The following is a 17,879-nucleotide window of genomic DNA, read 5'->3' on the forward strand; positions in this document are numbered from 1 at the left end:
GAGTAGAAAAGTGGTTGCCAGGGACTGAGAGTAAGGAAACTAAGATGAATGAGGTGTGAGGATCTAATGTAAAACATGATGACTATAGGTAATAACACCATGCTACGTAACTGAAATTTGCTGAGAGCAGAACTTAAACATTCTCACACACACACAAAAAGATAAACATGTGATGTGATGGATGTATTAGTTAACAAGATGTGAATCCTTTCACAAGGTATACGTATGTCAAATCACCAAGACATATACGCTTTAAAAATCCTACGATTTTATGCCAATTATACCTCCATAATTATACCTAATATTTTTCTGTCAATTTCTTGAACACTTTGCTATGTCTTCAGCTCATTTAGTTAAAGAGGCTCTTACGTTTTTACCAAAAACCTCTATGTGTGCTTTGTATAAAACAAAACAAAACAAAACAGTATCCCTTGGTCACAGTTGCTAACAAGTATTTATTTGGAGTATGAGTTTATATTGCTGGCACTTTTTTGGCTCTGGGTAATATTGTTTCTCATATGTAGCTTTTTTTGATAGACTAAATTTGAATATCAATCTAAATAAATTTAACATGATAGCACTAACACAAACAAGCTTTGAAAGTCATTCTTCCTATCAAATTCTGATAAACATTCAAGAATATTTTTTCCATAGTTTTTTTAAAAATTTGTTTTAAATTTACCTAGAATTTGGTTAGATATACAGTGTATAGAACTAACCTGATTTTTTTTAAGTCAAAACACAAAAAAGACATTCTTTCATTTTTTTAAGTTTATTTATTTAGGGCAGGGGGAGAGAGAATGCATACGACTAAGCAGGGGAGGAGCAAAGGAGAGAGAAAATCTTAAGGAGGCTCCACATTCAGTGAGGAGCCTAATGTGGGGCTCAATCCCATGACACTGGGATCATAACCTGAGCTGAAATCAAGAGTCAGTTGCTCAACCGAGTGAGCCACCCAGACGCCCCACAAAGTAGACATTCTAATGCCATTTAATAACCCTCCCTTCTCTCAAATGATCTATGAAATCTCCATTATAACACATCCAATTCTTATATATTATTGGCTCAATTTGGGGGGCTAGACTATTGTACTGATTTATAAACTCTTATGCTAGTTATCATAAAGATTTAATTACTGTAAGTTTATACTAGCTGTTCAGATTATTAAAATTTCACACATTCATTCGTCCAGATGAACTTTAAGATCTGTCAAGTTCTAAAACAAACTCTGTAGTTATTTTTAAAACTGCATAATCTCTGAATTAATTTTGGCAGAATTTATATCTTTATAATATTTAATATTTTCATCCAAGAACAATTTCCCCTTTTATTCAACCAAGTCCTACTTTTTTCTCAAAAAAAATTGGATCCTCAAGGATTTCTGAAAAGTAAACTCAATCTTTGTCCAGTTATTGACACTAACTCCAAAGCTGTTTACCAAACCTCTTCAAAATTCTATGCAGCCTTTCCTTAAAAACAAAGTGTACAGTCCTAGGTCTAATCATAACAAAAATACATAAATAAAATCATTATGTTGTACACTTTTAACTAATACAATTATATCTACATTAACTGGAGAAAAGAATCTTAGAATACTATCAGGTTTTTACATACTACACCACCATTAAAACTGCCCTCCTATGAGGCATAGCTGAATATGGTGTTTTTTTCAGTAGTTTACAAAGCCAGACACAATGCAAAAGTCTTCTCTTGAAAATGCCTACAATAGATGGTATGCTAAGTTTGTTCATAACATACCATTTAAAAAAAAATAAAGACAGGGGCGCCTAGATGGCTCAGTCAGTTAAGCGCCTGACTCTTGATTTTGGCTCAGGTCATGAGCTTACAGGTCGTTGGATTGAACCCTGCGTCAAGTTCTGTGCTGACAGTGCAGAGCCTGCTTGGGATCCTCTCTCTGCCCTTTTCCCCGACTCATTCTCTCTCTCTCAAAATAAATAAACATTAAAAAAAAGGACAGAAGGAAAGGAGGAAGGAAGGAAGAAAAGAAAGGATATTGCTATCCTGTTTAAAAGCCCTAGGGCGCATGGGTGGCTCAGTTGGTTAAGCGTCTGACTTTGGCTCAGGTCACAATCTCACAGTTTGTGAGTTTGAGCCCCACGTCAGGCTCTGTGCTGACAGCTCAGAGCCTGGAGCCCACTTCAGATTCTGTGTCTCCCTCTCTCTCTCTCTGCCCCTCCCCTGCTTGCGCACTGTCTGTCTCTGTCTCTCAAAAATAAACAAAAAATAATAATTAAAAAAAAAAAGCCTTTACTAATCTGTCATACGATTTTTATTTCCTAAGCAGACACTATGCATTACAGAATATTGACAGGTAACAGCTAAAGTCCATACATTGTAGACCCTCCTTTAACAGTATGATCAGAGTACACAGGCTGAGTATTCAACTATTCAACTCTTAAAATGAGGGGCACCTGGGCAGCTCAATTGGTTGCACATCCAACTCTTGATTTCAGCTCAGGTCGTGATCTCACCATTGGTGAGATGGAGCCCCGTGTGGGACTCCACACTAACAATGCAGAGCCTGCTTGGGACTCTCTCTTTCTCCATCTCTCTCTCTTTGCCCCTCTCTTGCTCACGTTCTCTCAAAATAAGTAAATAAACTTTAAAATAAATCTTAAAATGAAATGGTAAAAAAATCAGGTTGTAACCTACTCCCCTTTGTTTTTAATTTTTTTAAATAATGCTAAATAATTCTGTAAGTGAACTTTTTTCAAATACCTTTAAAATATTAGGCACTATGCTAAACACTTAATCACATCTAATTTTTTTTCTTTTACCTAAAGAGAATTTAGTGTAATTATCTCCACCTTAGAGATAAATCAATTAAGATCAAAGAAGTTAAGTACTTTGCTCATGGCCACCTATCTAGAAATGGCAATGCTGGCATCTGGACCCACTTTGCACTGACTCCAGAGGCTGAGCTCTTACCTAAAACTTGGGCTTTCTTACTTGCCACAATTAAATGTGTCTATTTATTACCTGGGAGAATTTGGCATCAAATGCACTAAACTAAAATTACATTTAGATAACCTTAAAACATGTAAAAGGGTGACAAAATAAACATCTAATAAAAGAACCCTCTTACATGGTAGCATACTTTTTAATTTTCTGATGACCTTATCATGAAGCAATTCTACTCCAAATATATCAGGATTCTTTTATTATACTGACAGCTAGTCCTCTAAAATTTTCAGGTCAAATTATCTTGTTCAAAAATGAACTTGCTCACTCAAGACAATTCTAAGTTCTATTAAAAAAAAAAAAAAAAAAGGTGGCCCCACTAACACCTACATCTCTGTAAGCTATTTGGAGAAGAATAAAAACCAAGTACTTCATGTTCACAGTGAATTGTCTTACTGACACTTTTCTCCTACTTAAAGCATGCTGCTTGCAGTTTAATGTCAACTCTTAGGCACTTGATCCTACAAAACTACATGTTCTAAAGACCTCCTTAACTTAAAATGACCAAAATAAAATTCTCAATCATTCAGCCAAAAATTCAGCAGTCATTCTTCACCCTTTTCTTACCCTCATCACTCATATCAAACTGGTCATCAATCCCTTGGGTCAAACAACCCATCTCTCAACCGTCCGAATTTATTCCCACCAATCCAGCCCCCAAGCAAATGTTTGAAGTTCATACACTTCACAGTTCACAATGAACTGTTTAATAGCCTTCTTGCTCTCCCCCAGTCTTTTTCTCCACTGGGCTGCCAGTGTAATCTTTATAAATCACAAAATCAACTGTAACAAATATCCTCACAGGTATTTAATGACCCTTCTTTAACTCTGGAGTAAAGTCCATGCTCATTAGCATGGGCCACGGGGGCCTTCCATAGGTCGTAAAGGCTCCTACTTTATATTATTCACTGAGCTATCCAAACATATCACAGTAATCCAAACATACTCCATCGTTACTAAAATACTTGCTACTGCTAACAAAGCACACTCACTCATGCACTAAATATTTATTGAGTTACCTACTAAGTATCAAACCCTATTCTATACCTCCTTGTCTTTGCAGCAGTACACAGGGCTAGCTCTCATGGAGTTTACTTTAGAGGGAAGGCAATAAAACAAACAAAAGTCAAAGAAGAGCAAGATTTCAGACACTGAAAGCTCCATGAGGACTGCAAAACATCATAATTTACGTGAAATGTGTCCTAGGGGTAAATTTAAATTAGGTGGATAAATATCAGTGGACAAAACATTTGAACTGAGACCTAAATGATATGAAGCAACAGACCATTCAAAAGACCCGTGGACAGGGGTGCCGGGGCAGCTCAGTCAGTTAAGCGTGTGACTTTGGCTAAGGTCATAAGCTCAGAGTTCGTGGGTTGAGCCCCACATCAGCTGACAGCTGAAAATGTGGAGCCTGCTTGGGATTCTCCCTCTCTCCCTCTCTCTGCTCCTCCCTGACTTGTGCACTCTATCTCAAAATAAATAAAACTTAAAAATAAAAAGTTCAACTGCACACAGGCAACATGTTATATATGAAAAAATTAGCTGAAGTACAGGTATTAAATCCTGAAAAAAGTTAACAGTTTATTATACTTTATCTTACTTAACAATCTAGGAAGTTTGCAGCTATCAGCAGTTCCAGTGCAATTACAGGTGCAACTGGGAATTCAGGGATCTCTGTGGAGCTGTTAGTATAGCAAATCTTATACATAAAATACATGTATACTTTTGATAGCATATGTGAGGGGATCTCTCTAAAACTGACTTCATTCTAAAACTGACTTCATCTCTCAACATGGCTTTTATTGTTCCAGATGTTAATGCATGTTCTCTTTTTACAATAAATTCATGACCGTAAGATATCAATTTGACATACATGGTTTCGGTGCCTTCATAGGCACCATGGGTTTTCTCTTCTCCATCCATTATATTCTTAGGAAATTCTAATTTACTTCCACAGGAACTTTAGCAGTTTCTCATCAGCCCTGCAGCCACTGCATAAGGTCCCCACACCACCACAGCCTCTACTCCAGGGCTGCTCCACCATGACCAGCTGCCTGTTGCCAAGGGTCTAAATCTCTTTTTTTTTTTTTATGTTTTATTTATTTAGAGAGAGTGCATGGGGAAGGGGCAGTGAGAGGAGGATAGAGGATCTGAAGCCGGCTCTGCACTGACAGCAGCAAGCCTAATGTGGGGCTCGAACTCATAAACCGCGGGATCATGACCTGAGCTGAAGTCAGATGCTCAACCGACTAAGCTACTCAGGTGCCCCTAAATCTCACTTCTGCATTAAAATTTTCTCCAATTTGCACAGCCTGATTAGCTGTTAAGTCATCTATATTCCCAGAGAACTCTGATGCTATGTCTAATCTCTCACTACTCTGTATTATTACTCACATCGTCCTCACTAAACTGCAAGGGTACAGTGAACAAAAGCCAAGTCCCATTTATTTGGGTAACTCTTCCAATAACCATCTCACACTGCCTCTACCTAAAAGGCCTCCATAAAGCTCAATAAATGTTTGCTGTACTTACCAAAATTTCTCTAGAGATGATATTCAGAGAGCTACAAAAACTCTTAGGAATCTAGTCTTCTTCACTTTCTAAACTCCTTAAGTCAGATCATCAGAAGAAAAGATTTAACTCTCCAATCAAATTTCCAACCTAACTTCTTATGAAATCTAACAATCTAACTTATGATACCTTTTCAATATTAAAATAAAGTTCAATCCTTTTTGGAAGAGGAAATAAATAGTGTACAAAATGGCATAATTTAACTAGTAAACACAAATACTATGAATAACTACCTTATTGAAGGCAGCATAGTTTGCTGAAATGTCTGTGCAAACACTGGCAATAATCTTTTCAAGTATATAGGTGCCATTTCCGGATCTCCTTTTGGCTCATTACATTCTTCTTCATCTTTATTTGTATCTTTCTTTTTCTTATCATCTCCTTTATTAACTGGACACATCCAATCACCTGCAGATATTATTCAATAAATAAACTTTTGGAAACTTTTTCTCTCAATGAAAAAAAGAAAAACATTAAGATGAATGTACCCAATTTCAAACTATAATTATCCCTAATTAACAATATTAAATTGAAATTAAGATACTGTGTCTATCAAAGGTATTTGTAAGAATACTACTGTTCCAATTTTTTTGTATATATGCTGCCAAAGCAAGCACATGAATACTAAAGAACATTAGTCACACCAATAAACTGAATCTCAACTTAAGGAAATAATTTTGGATATTCCACTTGATTCCAGAAATTATCTCATAAAGACTCTGCATTCATCTACTCAGTGAAAACTTGAAAATGTGGTCAAAGTACTTCAGCTACACAATCCCCAACTATTCTTTACGACATTCCCATGCCCCTTAAACTTTTGATTTTGTCATTCTGGAATTATGCACCCACAGTCTCAAAGTACACTAAATAGCACACTATTAAAGGTTTATCAAATGTGAAAGTATACGTACATAATTATTTGACTTCAGAGAAAATACTCATTTATATAATGTTAATATATATACAAAAAGCTATGTCTGTAAAAGTGAAGCTGAAAAGTAATAGCAGATGGCTTAAAGACAAAGATTTTGCCACTCACCTGGAGACTGAAGAATAGCTACTACTTCACTGTGGCCCCTTTCCCGAGCTTTATCTAATGGAGTCTTCCCATCTTCATCTCTCAGATCTGGGTTTGCACCATGCCGTAACAGAGTCTAGAAAAGTAAAGCATTTAATTTGAATATAAGAACTGACACCTTATTTCTTCAATATCCAATTCTGCAATCATTAGACTGTACCCAAGGATTTCAGATTCTCATAATTACTTAAAGCAGGCACCAACTCAAATCACTCCTTTTTTGCATATATCACCTTAAAAGTGGTCTATCTATATCTTGAACATATTAGAGATTAATTTCACTTGGTTATTTATTAACAACTCGAATGAAGTACATTCACATCTGAACCTATCATCTTCTCCATCAAACTCCTCCTCCCAATATTTTTTAACGCAGAGGTCCTAGTGTAAGTTTGTGACACGGTAATTTCCTCCTTTCCTATGCAGTACCAATTACCAAGTTAAATCAATGCTCCTTGAACAAACTACAAAATTTATGTCTTAAATACTAATTCACCCTATTCACTTTTTTTTTTTTTTAATGTTTATTTTGAGACAGAGACAAGAGAGTGCAATTGAGAGAGGGGCAGAGAGAGAGAGGGAGAGAATCTCAAGCAGGCTCCACACTGTTAGCACGGAGCTGACGCAGGGCTCAATCCCACAAACTGAGATCGTGACCTGAGCTGAAACCAAGAGTCAGACATTTAACCAAATAAGCCACCCAGGTGCCCCTACTGTTCACTCATTTTTAATGGTCACTGGACTCTCTCCCTAGCAGACTGTAAGTTCCAACAGAGAACACATCTCATGTTTTTCTTATAAGTCTCAGAGCTGCAGTTTTTTAAACTTCATCATGATGTGATATATCTGACAAGTAAGTGAATACATACACACATCTGGAAAGTATGCAGTACTGGCTAAAAAATCCAAACTGCTGGGGTTTGAATCATAATTCAGTATTTTACCAAATCTAGGATGCCACAGATTATTAGATACATCATTAATTACCACTAAGAAAGAAAAAGATGCCAGTTAAATTGTGGAACATGCTTTCCTATTGCTTGGGTTTTGAATGTATTGAAAGAACTTTCTTAAAGTTAAGATTTTTTTCACACATTACTTGGACAAACATAAAAAAGAAAATATAAATGAACTATAAGGTATTCTGAACCTTCCTCATATTCTGAGCACAATTCTTCATAATTAATTACTTTTTGATTCAAAATCAACAAGATCTGTATTTCTACAAACAATGCTATCATCTGTGCCATAAAGAGCATTAATGATGCAGCATTTCTGAGCGCTCCTCTATCAGACAGGAGTCTTTACTGAAATCACTAAATCCATTTCACAGTTTTTGTTGCATGAACAGGTAATGATAACTATGCTGCAATTTCTATCCAGTCAACAGCAATTATACAACATTTCCTATTTAAGAGATGTGAAAATGTGTATGGAGGGGGAAGAGGGAAAGTGGCAGTGTATCACAGAATCAATTAAAACCAGAAGGATCTATGAAGATTAAATGACAAGACATGTTAAATACCTAAGACACTGGCTAGCCCAGAGTTAAGTGCTCAGTACTACCTATCATATCATTATTAGTAATAGCAGCTATTGCTCACTGTAGGCTGATGTATAACCAAGACAGGTTAGGGTTAGATAAAATTCATTTGGCTCTTTCTCTACCACTCAACCACTCATAACTGCAAAACAGTACAGGTCAAAAGAAAACAGGTCAATAAAAATTTCTTATTATCCTTAGAAGCATCAATCTCTCTAAAAACTAACCAATTCAAATTGACAGAATTTGGCCTTGAAGAAAACACCTTTCCCAGGTTAGAAAGTGAAGTTGTTATCCCAAATTTTCTGATAGTGTAAAGACAGTAACAGCAACTATCATTTGAGCATCTACGATGTGTTGACTGCTACACTGTTTTTCATGTATTTTTTTTCTAATTACAACAATAATCATGCTATGAATATACATACATTTAATTGATAAAACTTCACGTCAAATTTTTGCTGAAGTGCTAACAATCTTTTTACTAATAAGTTGAAACTTGAATCCAAGTGTGCCTGACTTAGTAGCAGACTAACATTACACCGTGTCAAATTACCTCACAATATGAATTTTCTAGAGACCTAGATCAGTCTCACATTTGGTTCAATTCAACCCTTATCATTTGATTTTGCGGGACCTCAATTTCTCTCCTAAGTGTAAAAAGAACTTTCCAAGGTCCTTTGCTAACCTAAGAGTCAAAAATATTATGATTCTTCAGCAAATAAGTTATTTGCTTTAATGATAAACAAAAATAACACAAATATGTACAAGGTTACTTGGTGCCAAGAGTAAGAAAGAAAAGACAAAGTGTTTAGCAACAGGTGACTGGCTGAATAAATTTGTGGTATATCTACATAGGGTAAGTATACACATGTAAAAAAAGTTACCCAAATGCTAAAAGGAAAAGGACTTCAATATATACTACTAAATGAAAAAAGCATAGATCAGTGTATGTAACATGCTACATTTTGTATAAGGAGGGAATAAGCATATATATTTGTATCTGTGCTACGAAACACTAAAAAAATAAAAAACGCTTACTTATAATGAGCAATGGGGAATGGAGTGAATGGAGTTGGCATGGAAGCATGACTTATCAGAATAAAAGTTTTTATATCATTCTAATTTTGGAACCACGTAAATGTTAAATATTAAATTAATAATTTAAAAACCTGGATTTTACCTTTGCTACTTGAGGTCTTCCAAAACATGCAGCATAATGTAATGATGATGACCTTTGACCCCTATTAACATCAGCACCTCTTTCACAAAGAAATTCTACCTGTAAAATTATGAAGAATCATAAAGTTGCCTTATTAACAGTTCTATCTTTGATTTAAAACACTAGCTTTTATTTATCAGCTTACCATTTCCTGAGTTCCAAAAGCAGAGGCCCAGTTTAATAGAGTCTGACCCACATCATCCATAAAATTTACTTCAAAGGCTGGAAGTTTGAAGGAGAAAAATAAGTTTTTAAAAATCTAACAAAATAACACTGAACTTCTCTACAGTGGGAACCATTTCAAAACTGTTATTAATAACCACTAACCACGAAATCCAGAGCCAATTTTAAACACTTAAGTAAACCGTACAGTAGTAAATAACCCACAAATTCTGCTAAGAAAAAAATATTCTAAAATGTTTAAGCCACTGAAGATTCACCAGGCTGTAAGCCTTAAAAATAAACATAAAATAAGAAACAAAAAACCTAAATATATAACACAACTCAACAGGATACAAGTTTCCTTTACTCATTTCATTTACTCATTTAATAGGCATTTACTCTGGTCTTACCATGTACCAGGCTGATAATTATATACATGGGGAGAGGATACAGAAGTGGATGGCCATTCTATTATCTGGCTCAACTGCTAAAACTACTGTCCATAATCTAAAAACTAGAAATTGCCCATATAATTCCTTATCTCACACATTTTTCTTTTTATATTTAAAAAAATATTTTCCGACCTCCTGTGTCAATTGCATCTATAAGTGCATCGGTATCTTTACTTCGAATACAGTCTATAAGCTGCCGATGTGAGCGCTCCCCGGAGCTATCCAATCTGCGAAGTCCTGGGATTCTGCCTGTAGATCCAGCACTAGACTTTGGCAAAGCTTTTCGTCCTTCAAATAATAGCACCAAGAGAAGGTCAACCAAACGCATGGTATCAAGCACACATCTTTCATCACCCTGCAATGCACTTTCAATTGAATCCGGAAGTTCTGACCTCAGGAGATCCTAGAAAGGGAATGGGAGAAAAGTTCAATATATTTGCATTATACAAAAACACTTTTTCTGCAAGATTAAAAATCAAAGATTCAAAAACACTCTTACGTGTGTGACTACTGGAGAGCCTCTGCAAAGTGTTGAGAGCAGACTTACAATTGTCGACACCTGGTTACTCAATTTGGAATCTGCAGCTGTGGAAGGCGCTCCTGTAGTGCTGCGACCTGGTTTACAAGCTGATGATGGTCCTGATACAGTACCACCAGCAGCAGCCATGCGAGATAACAGCTCCTCAGTTAATCCATGCTTCGCTAATGGAGCTGGGTCAACACCACGACGGGTAAATCGGTCTGCTAGTGAGGCAAAACACCGCAGAGCTCCATCTGAAACCTAATGATGTAAAGAATATGCATATGGATAAAATTCACCTAAAAAGGGCTAAAGGTGAGTACTGCTAATTTCATTACTGAGAGTATAAGAAAGGCAGCTACAGAAAGGATATAAGGTCTAGATTTTAATCCTGGCTCCACATTCTGCTAACTCTATGACCTATGGATGTTACTTAACTGCTTAACAAGCTGTTTCCTGATATGTTAAATGGGGTAATAATATTTATAATTCACTGTCCAAGCTTAAATAAGATGATATATATGAAGAATCCAGATAGGCAGTGAAAGCTCAATAAATACTATTATTATGAACAACTCTGCCAAAATAACCAATGAATAACCAAAAATAACTCAATGGAATGGTAAAAAGGCATTTAAAAGTCCAGTTCTATTTCCTAAAGTATGCTCATTCAAAAAAATTTTACACATATAAGATTTTAAATGCTGTGTTATTTTACTTCAATGAGAACTACTTAAGTCAACAAAATTGTGCTGAGTCATCAAATCACACTGAGTATAAGGTAGCTTTAAAAAATTATATATTTCTGAAATGTTTAAATTTTACAAATAAACTCATCATGTTTATAATTTAAAATGTTTGGGGGCTCAGTTGGTTAAGTATCTGACTTTGGCTCTGGTCATGATCTCACGTTTTGTGAGTTCGAGTCCTGTGTCAGGCTCTCTACTGACAGGTTGGAGCTCGGAGCCTGCTTTGGATTCTGTGTCCCCCTCTCTCTCTGCCTCTCCCCTGCACTTGCTCGCTCTTTCTCTCTCAAAAATAAATAAACATCAAAAAATTTAATAAAAAATAAAATGTTTCACTGCCGAAACATAAAAGGAATACCGTATAGAAATATAAAATGAGAAAAAGAGAAAACAGAATTACCTCTACTTCATCAGAGTACACTATAAAATCACTTTTTGAATACAAAGTATACAACAGTGATTTATTTACCTGATGATCCTCATGTTTTAATAAACTAGACAGAGATTCCACACAAATTTCTAAAGAAGAATCTTGAGGTTCCATTTTGCCACAGAGTCTTGATACCACAGCCATGGCAGAATGCAAGGTATCTTTATGAACCAAGTGTCCACTGTCACGAATGAAGGTAAGCACACAATTTAAGCCACCAGCCTCGAAGACTGCTCCTGACTCACGAGTACATATCAGTTCTAACACCTACAATTAATTAACAAAAGAATACAGTAAGTCCAATTTTAATTTTCTAGCATCACAGAAAACATAATGTACCCTCTAAATTACTTAGTAGCCATACTTTAAAAAGTAGAGCAAAATGAAGTATTATATTTAATTTAGTCTAATACATGCAAGGTGTCATCATTTCAAGTGTTATCAATGTTAAAAAATTGATACATTCAGGGCGCCTGGGTTGCTCAGTTGGTTGAACATGTGACTTCAGCTCAGGTCATGATCTCGTGGTTCATGAGTTCAAGCCCCCCACACATGGCTCACTGCTGTCAGCCTATCAGCTGAACTGACTTCAGATCCTCTATCTCCCTATCTCTGCCCCTCCCCCTCTTCGCTCTCCCAAAAATTAAAAAATTAAAAAATTTGATATATCTTACATTATTTTATGTATTAAATCTTCAAAATCCCATGTAGGTTTTATATTTATAGCACATCTTTGTTTGGGGTAGCCACATTTGAAATGTCCTATATGGCGACCACGTTGGACACTATCGATTCAGAGGCTAAGGACTATATAGCAAGCTAAGTAATTAAAGTAACTAAGCAAAAGTTTATAAAGTCCTAGACATTTAAAAAAATAATTAAATGCTTGCTATTACATTATTCATCATCCTCACACTTACTCTAGGAAGGTCAAAACATTAAAATCCAACTTTGATTTCTAAATTATGTTGATGTTTAAGGAGTTTGGGTAGAAGTAATGAGTAAACAGAGTCCACAGATCTTATGAGCATACCAGAAATTTAGACTATTCTTTAAGCAAGAAAAAAAAATTTTTTCAAGAAAAATATTTTCAGCATAAAAATAGTATGATCAGGTTTCTAGTTAATAACTGGGAATGCAGCACAGAAAGAGTGTAGAGGCAAATGCAAAAAAAAATTCAAGCATGAATATTCAAGACAGGATGAGAGCTTAACTAAGGCAGTTAACAGAGACAAAAGGAAATAAATCAGAAAAGCACTTGATTATGAATTACATGTGTGGAGTGGATAAAGTACAGGTTTCTGTTTAGAGTGACTGGGTGAAGTTGATGACAATTATCAAAATAATTGTATCTGTAGTGAAAGATCATGAATTCAGACATCTAGCTGGAGTTGTCCAACAAGCCTTTGAAAATGGAGTCTAGAACTCAAGAGAGGTCAGGCCTACAGATAAGAATGTCTGAATGGTACTGATGTTAATAGATAAGACAGTCTAGGCAAATTTATATAGTTTTAAGAAGGTAAAAAAGAACCTTATATAATATCACCACTAAAGAATAAATCAGTAATAATAATCTGCAAAGGAAACAGAAAAAGGGAGAGGAGGGTGTAAGAGACAAGAAAGAATTTGAAAATATGAGTCTGTGAATAAACAGTGGAGTAAAATAACAGACCTGAAACATGAAGTGACATGATCAAGAGACTGAGAAGAGAAAAAAAGCTCTAAACAGGAAAACATATACCTCTTCCTCCGAGGCTACAGACAGAAATAAATCTACAGATGAAGAGGCAGAAAATCAAGACAGTAACACCTACATCCGCAGCTCTCAAAGTGGAAAGAAGACATTTTTAGGAATCCTTGAAATAAAAATTTTTTCCTAATACTAATACCATGACTGTAATTATTTTTTTCATTCTCACTTTCTCGGGAATATACAGCGGAGTTTTTGAGAAGCTGTATGGGATATAGCAACAGACTGAATGCCAAAGTAGGTATGACGATCCACCTGTCTTTTTTTTTTTTTTAATGTTTGTTTATTTTTGAGAGAGACACAGAGCATGAGTGGGGGAGGGCCAGAGAGAGGGAGACACAGAATCTGAAGCAGGCTCCAGGCTCTGAACTGTCAGCACAGAGCCTGACGCGGGACTAGAACCACGAACCGTGAGAACATGACCTGAGCCGAAGTTGGACGCCTAACCAACTGAGCCACCCAGGTGCCCCCCACCTGTCTTCTATTAAGCCAGACACTACCAAAGACATACAAAAGTGCTTAACAATGCTGCTGTTCTAATTTTCTATTTGTTCAAGAAATAATTATTTTCATTAACAGGGGCACCTGGGTGGCTCAGTTGGTTAAGCCTCTGACTTCGGCTCAGATCATGATCACACTGTTTATGAGTTCAAGCCCCACAACAGGCTTTGTGCTGACAGCTCAGATCCTGGAACCTGCTTCGGATTCTGTGTCTCCCTCTCTCTCTCTCTGTCTCTCTCTCTCTCTGCCCCTCCCCAGCTTGCTCTCTGTGTCTCTCTCAAAAAATAAAAAAAACAATTAAAAAAAACTTTTAAATGTATGTTAACATATGAGTTTGTTATTTTCAGATAAATATTCTAAATTTCTGTTTTAATATCTAATATAGTAAATATAAATATATAACCTACATAAACAAAAGCTCTTTGAGGGTCCTTCAATAGTAAGGCTTATAAAGTGATCCTGAGAAAGTGTGAAAACTGCTGACCTAGAGCAGCAAGAATCATAACAAGAATGAAACAGGAATCATAAAAAGAAAATCATACAAAATCTAAATGTGTTCATTAAGTACATCTAATAAAGCCACTAGCCCAGTACTGGTGCTTTTAAAATCACAAAGTTTATAATTAGTTCCACCAGGAATGAAAACAAAACAGCTAACTCTAAAAGAAGTATAGCAAAATGGTTAGGGGCACCGTGGTTCAGTCAGTTAAGCATCCAACTCTTAAACTCAGCTCAGGTCACGATCCAGGAGGGATTGAGTCCCAAATCAGGCTCTGCATTGGGTGTGGAGGCTGATTAGGATTCTCATTTTCTCTCTCTCTCTCAAATTAAATGGAATGGAATGGAATGGAAAGGAACAAGGAACGAGGAACAAGGAACAAGGAAAAAGGAGAGGAAGGAAGAAAACTAGTTAAATCCATGGGCCCTAGAACTAGACTTCCTAATGTTCATATTCCTAATCTTCAAATTTTGACTGTGCCACCACTTGTATCAACCCCAGTGAAGTTACTCAACTTCAGTATGCTTGAATTATTTGAGAAAGTAGAAATGCTGATGTTAGCAGCACCTATGTCATATGAAGTTGTCATGAAGGTTTAAATGAACACATGTACAGTGTTCAGTACAATGTCTGACTCCAAAAGTTAATGTTACTTGTGGTTGCTGTTATTACTATTTTCAGAGAAAATCATTTGGCTAACAACAGGGATAACCTATCTCAAAATGATTATGGCTACCAGAAACCCAAGAGCCAGCACAGAAGCGCATGAGCAGTGAGTGACCCACAATTTTCCATCAAAGATAAGATTTCTTTCCCCAAACCACACAGGATCTTCTCCAGTGCCACAAGGACCGTGATTTCCACTGCTGTCAACCACTCTCAAAGAATAATGAAAGAATTTTTTTTAGCAAAATATATTTTTTATTCTCTAAGTGACCTTCAAATGGGTCAATAAATAACAAAGACTTACCTTTACACATTGTTCAGCTAAGTCTCTGCTAGTCCTGTTATTAAGTTCAACCACAACTAAACGATTACAAAGTGCTTTTATAGCTCCATCAACCCCAACAATCCTTCGGGTGCATTCTGCAGATACATCCAGGTAGTATGTGATGGCACGGGCTGTCACCTCTAACACATTGTCCGGAGCACTTTCATCAAGAAAAATTTTGCAGAGGGCTGGTAAGAAAGTGCGAGGAGGACATCTGTAGTGAAAAAAAATCATATTACACCTAGAATTATTAAATTCTTCACATCAAAATATTAACAAAATAATAAAAACTGTAACATAATACAGCACGTTTTATACTGTGCCTGCGTGTGTATTAGGCAGTATTTCTCACAATACTTTTGTTTCTATAACAATTCTCACATGCTAATTTCATCACTGCTGAAAATATCAAGTTAACAGTTTAAATAAAGTAGCAGCATTATCTTGAAACCCGTTAAAAAAAATTCCTACTCAATACTCAGCTCGAACATCAACTCCTCTGTAAAACCTTCCCTAACCTCTTCAGAGAGCTAAGTGGTACTTTCATGTACCTAAAACCTCATACAAACAGTGCCCATGCTATCTAATCTATCATTTTATTTCCTTATTTACATTAAAAGGTCCTGAAGGCCAGGAACATCATTCAATTCCTGTTTTATGGGAACAAGTACTGATTTGGGGTTTAACAGACAAGGGAAAAACATACAACTTTGTAATCTTTCTGGTCCAATTTCCCCATTTGTAAAGCAAAGATAATATCTAAAGAATACCTACTTTATATGGATGTTACAAAAATTAAATAAAATTATATAAACACTTAGCTCAGTACATTGGAACTGTATTAAACTAATTAACTTTAGCTCTCCCTCCCTCCTATGAATAGTCTAATGCCTGCTAATATAAACCTGCATAAAACAGTTTTATCAAAAGTAGAATTTGTGAGGTGCCAATAATATCCCCTATATTTTATCAACACTTAAAATATGAAAGACCATGATTCACATTTCATAGAAATCTCAGTTACATGAAATCAAATACATTATTCTAACTTCTCTGCACAAACTAAGCTTTAAATGGACTACAGATAACACAAAAGGTAGTGTGCTCTAAATGTTTTAGTGGGAATTACTTTGTCCTCCAAATTTTTGTGTGCTTACCTTTAAAACTATCTGTATGAACATCAAAGCAACTCTACTCTTAATCTGCTTAGATGATCTTAACTTAAGGAGTCCACCAGCAGGAATACTACCAAAGATTTCATAAGATCTCTTGCAGAGGCACCTGGATGTCTTAGTCTGTTAAGCATCAGACTCTTGATCTCAGCTCAGGTCATCATCACTCAGTTCATGAGATTGAGCCCTTCGTACTGCTCTGCTCTCACAGTGTGGAGCCTGGTTGGGATTCTTTCTCTCCCTCTCTATCACCACTTCACCCTCTCTATCTCAGCCCCACCCTCTCCCTCTATGCCCCTCCTCTGCTATCACTCTCACTTCAAAATAAATAAGCTTAAAAAAAAAAAATCTCTTGCATTCCATGATTGACCAGTCATTGATTAAACACAGGTGGTTTTTATTAGTCTACAACACTAGCAATCTCTGTCACACAGTCACTTGTAATCTTCCTGAGCAGGAAATGCTCTGAGGCAACATTATAAGAGATAGTCCTCTAGCTCCCAGGTAAGATCAGAAGACTGACTAGCATATCAGAATCTTAAAGCACTTTCGCTGCTGTCTACCTATGCATATGTAGTAAACTGAAGAAATGAAAAGAGACTATAAAAATGTTAATACTATTGGGGAACAACATAATCTTTTTTTTTTTTAACATTTATTTTGAGAGGCAGAAAGCATGTGAACATGTGCGCATGCACACGCAGGGGAGGGGAAGACAGGGAGAAAGAGAATACCATGCAGGATCTACACCATCAGCACAGAGCCCAAAGCGGTGCTCAAACCCACGAACCATCAGATCATGACCTAAGCTGAGATCAAGAGTTGGACACTCAACTGACTGAACCACCCAGGCTCACCCAACAACACAGTTTTTAAAACTATTTTTTTCTTTAGAAAACAGTAACTTTTGAATAAAAAATAAGATGCTGAAGCAGACAGTCCTTGATTCAAAGGACAAGAACTGATCTACCACATGCTTTACATTAAAAATTTTAATTATTCATCTTTCTTACCCAGTACAAAAACTGCCCACCAAAAAATTAACAGAAAACAAATGTTTAGTGTAACTTTTCTATATTTCATGTGGAAATGTAGTATTTGCCAATTTGGGGACTATATTCCCTGCTGTGTCCTCCAAAATATGACAAATCTTCTGAACAAGTATCGGTAGGGGACAGTTTAAAAAAAAAAATTTCTAAACATAGGTTCTCAGATTTTAACTGTGATCAATTTTATTACCAAGAGAAAAATAAA

At 36.1% G+C, this 17,879-nt stretch overlaps 1 protein-coding gene, 1 non-coding gene and 1 pseudogene across 13 annotated transcripts in view; 1 reads left to right on the top strand and 2 right to left on the bottom strand.

The window, feature by feature from the left end:
- The window catches only part of HECTD1 (HECT domain E3 ubiquitin protein ligase 1), a 91,818-nt gene that overhangs the window by 55,064 nt on the left and 18,875 nt on the right, over nucleotides 1-17,879 (bottom strand). For all 12 annotated transcript variants that reach the window (XM_045450611.1, XM_045450610.1, XM_045450605.1 and 9 more), the window contains exons 3-10: nucleotides 15,433-15,667; nucleotides 11,752-11,979; nucleotides 10,516-10,797; nucleotides 10,149-10,419; nucleotides 9,548-9,624; nucleotides 9,364-9,462; nucleotides 6,599-6,713; nucleotides 5,790-5,964 (exon numbers count right to left, since the gene is read on the bottom strand). In XM_045450611.1, coding sequence (XP_045306567.1) covers nucleotides 5,790-5,964; nucleotides 6,599-6,713; nucleotides 9,364-9,462; nucleotides 9,548-9,624; nucleotides 10,149-10,419; nucleotides 10,516-10,797; nucleotides 11,752-11,979; nucleotides 15,433-15,667 — 1,482 coding nt within the window. The remainder of the gene's footprint in view (nucleotides 1-5,789; nucleotides 5,965-6,598; nucleotides 6,714-9,363; nucleotides 9,463-9,547; nucleotides 9,625-10,148; nucleotides 10,420-10,515; nucleotides 10,798-11,751; nucleotides 11,980-15,432; nucleotides 15,668-17,879) is intronic.
- Nucleotides 1,646-1,773, top strand: LOC123584702. Its single transcript, XR_006705648.1, has one exon. It is a non-coding gene; the product is annotated as a small nucleolar RNA SNORA15 (small nucleolar RNA).
- On the bottom strand, nucleotides 4,542-5,068 carry LOC123583513 (annotated as a pseudogene).

The sequence above is a fragment of the Leopardus geoffroyi genome, chromosome B3 (genome assembly GCF_018350155.1).
Source record: "Leopardus geoffroyi isolate Oge1 chromosome B3, O.geoffroyi_Oge1_pat1.0, whole genome shotgun sequence".
Classification (NCBI taxonomy): domain Eukaryota; kingdom Metazoa; phylum Chordata; class Mammalia; order Carnivora; family Felidae; genus Leopardus; species Leopardus geoffroyi.